Source organism: Acanthisitta chloris, unplaced genomic scaffold (genome assembly GCF_000695815.1).
Source record: "Acanthisitta chloris isolate BGI_N310 unplaced genomic scaffold, ASM69581v1 scaffold4869, whole genome shotgun sequence".
Lineage (NCBI taxonomy): Eukaryota > Metazoa > Chordata > Aves > Passeriformes > Acanthisittidae > Acanthisitta > Acanthisitta chloris.
The window spans coordinates 23463-26172 of record NW_008689673.1 but is presented as its reverse complement, the minus strand read 5'-3'; the positions used below and the strand labels follow the sequence as shown (position 1 = coordinate 26172).

The following is a 2710-nucleotide window of genomic DNA, read 5'->3' as shown; positions in this document are numbered from 1 at the left end:
TGCAGACCTGCCCAGCTGAAAGTTAAAGGGTAGCTCTCCAGAGCACCCAGTAGCCACCTGGTAAGCACAGCTGTCATGAAAAAACAAGCTCAAACTAACCAGCTGAGCCTCCACTGTATATATACTGAAACTACTTCCCAAAGCTTTCAGAAAAGTCAGAACAAAGTCCTCATGTTGAATAAATATTTCTCTACTTTTATTACTAATGGTATTTTATATCTTTAAACCTCTGCTAGACTAAATGTAATTTGAGGAATACAACATAAAAAGTAAAATTCAAAATCTGGTATCCTATTAAATGCTTTCAATTCATCCTGTTAAACACCATTGACTGCATGCCAAAAAAATAACATAAATTTAAAAAAATCAGTCACCAGTTTGTCAGTTGATTCTAGGACTGCAAAACTGCCCTGATGTGAAATGGTCATATTTAGAGAAACTCTGTACAGCTGGGACAATGCCACGTGCTTGACCTAAGGTAGCTGTTATGCTTGCAAAAAAAATCTTTATACTTACTGATACTGTGTTATTACTTTTTGCCATCAAGAAAAGCAAAAGCCTGCATGAAAAAAATGCTTGGCAGCACATGCCAGTGTGGTAGGATAGCTTGGCTGTAACACTGGACTTCCAGGCACTAGAATTCACCTGGCCATACCCTGTGGAAGCAGCAAACACCAAGGATTTGATAAACCTCAGACTCGCTGAAATCAGAATATGCATCAGAGACAAAGGGTTACAATGAGAGGGATAGGAAAGCCTAGAAAATAAAGATACTGGCAGAACCCAACATTTAGCATTATGGCACAAAAGTCATCAGCTGGTGTGCCAGCAGCAGGCTGAGCTCCCTGCCCACAGCTCAGCCAGGGTAGGATGCAATGATGCACAAACAATGTCTGCAGGTAGCCAAATACATGACATTTTCTCTATCTGAGTAAGCAAGTACAAGGCTGGAGAGTTCTGTGTAAATACTTGTCACTGCCTGGTCTCTTATACATTGAAGATGCATTTCTAGAAAGGAAAAAAAACCCCAGAATTGTTCTTCTTATTATATCTTCAATAAAAGTTGAAAAGTGCAATTTTATTAGGCTCTCTCAAACCTCAGAGAAAGTTTTCCAAATGTCTATGAAGGCAGAATATTAACCAAATGGTTTGCTGAAGTAATGAAAGAGCTATTGAACTTCACAACACATACATATTTTTTTAAAGAAAAAAAAGAAAATACCATGGTTGTTTTTTAAAAAAAAAATTTTCTTAAAAGCCTATAACTAGAAACACATCATTAGCAGTTTGTACTCACATCAGCTTTGCATGAGAGAAAAATAAAGGTTTGTTTGTGTAACATCGTTAGGCAATACAGTAACTATACAGTTTTAAGAAAGCAATTAACTTATTTATTCCAAGTTAATGGCAATTAGCATTATGAATGACAATTTAAGTAGGATTATATGATGTATTGCAGGTTTCAACCAACTAAAAATAGAAAAGCTATACAAGCCATAAAAATTGCACAATGTACAACTTTCAGTTCCAGGAAGATTGTGTTTGCAATCCTTGACTACAAATGGAGTTGCTTTCTAACTGCTGAGATAGATCTTCTGGGGCCATAATTAATACAGACAATCCCAAGCTTTCCAAATGAGTCAGACATTTAAAAATATGATATGATATCGGGCTTAAAGTTGTGAAAGTTTTATAAAATCAGTAGTGTTTGCCTTCCAGTTCTTCAGCTGAGTTCACAACGTGAAAGTATCTTCCAGCACTGTGAGGCATTTTAAAACTGGAAATAAAGATTACCAATGTGATACTAGCAATGGGGCTTTTAAAAGACAGGCAAAATCCCAGACAAATATTGTGAGACTGCCAGTATCATCATAAAAGTCCACGGTGCCTGCAGAAGAGTTCCTTATTACACTAAGTCATTAACTTGGGATGCTTATTTTTAACTCACTGTGCTAAAAATTTTCAGAGAAAATAACATGCATTCAGGATGTCCTTGGGAATCCTCAGCAGTCCCTGAGAGTTTTGACAGCTCTGCAATTCAGATGAGCCTTTGAAAGACAAAAGGTGGCATAAGTCATTTTTGTCACCTCCTGGAGCTGACACCTGCAGGAAGCTCAAGTGTTACTTTCCAGCCATGCTATTGCAACAGCATCTCCTGAATGTTACTGATTTAGGAGCGTGGCTCCACCTGGAAGCTCTGAGTGCCAGCAGAACAGCCCGTGGTGTGCAGCAATACCTGTGTCCAGGGATGCCTCCAGAACATGGGCTTCGCTAGAATCTAGGTCCGGAGGGGGGAGGAGGGAGTCGAGGGTAGAGCTGTCCCTGTGCCATCGCTCTGCTGCTCCCACCTGAGGCTGACTGGGGTCCCTGCTGCTCCCTAGAGAAAAGATAAGGCTCAGGGGCTGCATGGCAGGACAAAGAGAGAAGCAGCATGTTCTGCTTGCTGACAGCCAGCCAGCAGACCAGCTAGAAAACACAGACTTCCAGACTTGAAGTGGCTTTAAAAGATATTTTTCAATTTAGACACTTCCATTGACTTCATCCACGTGTTTCCAAAGCCATGGCACAGCACAATGACCTGAAGAATCCAGAACACACTAGGTGATGTGTTTGCAGGTATGATACAGTATACCAGATGGTAAAACCTCACACTCTGCCGTCTCCGAAGAGCTAGCACCACAAGTCACAGCCTTCTGCTTTAATTTAGCAA

General features: G+C 40.1%; 1 protein-coding gene across 1 annotated transcript in view; it reads right to left on the bottom strand.

The window, feature by feature from the left end:
* The window catches only part of FILIP1 (filamin A interacting protein 1), a 77175-nt gene extending 74796 nt beyond the window's left edge, over window positions 1–2379 (bottom strand). The window contains exon 1 of the mRNA XM_009081498.1: window positions 2237–2379. Within this exon, the coding sequence (XP_009079746.1) occupies window positions 2237–2263 (27 nt within the window). The 5' untranslated portion in view covers window positions 2264–2379. The remainder of the gene's footprint in view (window positions 1–2236) is intronic.
* Window positions 2380–2710: the final 331 nt, after the last annotated feature.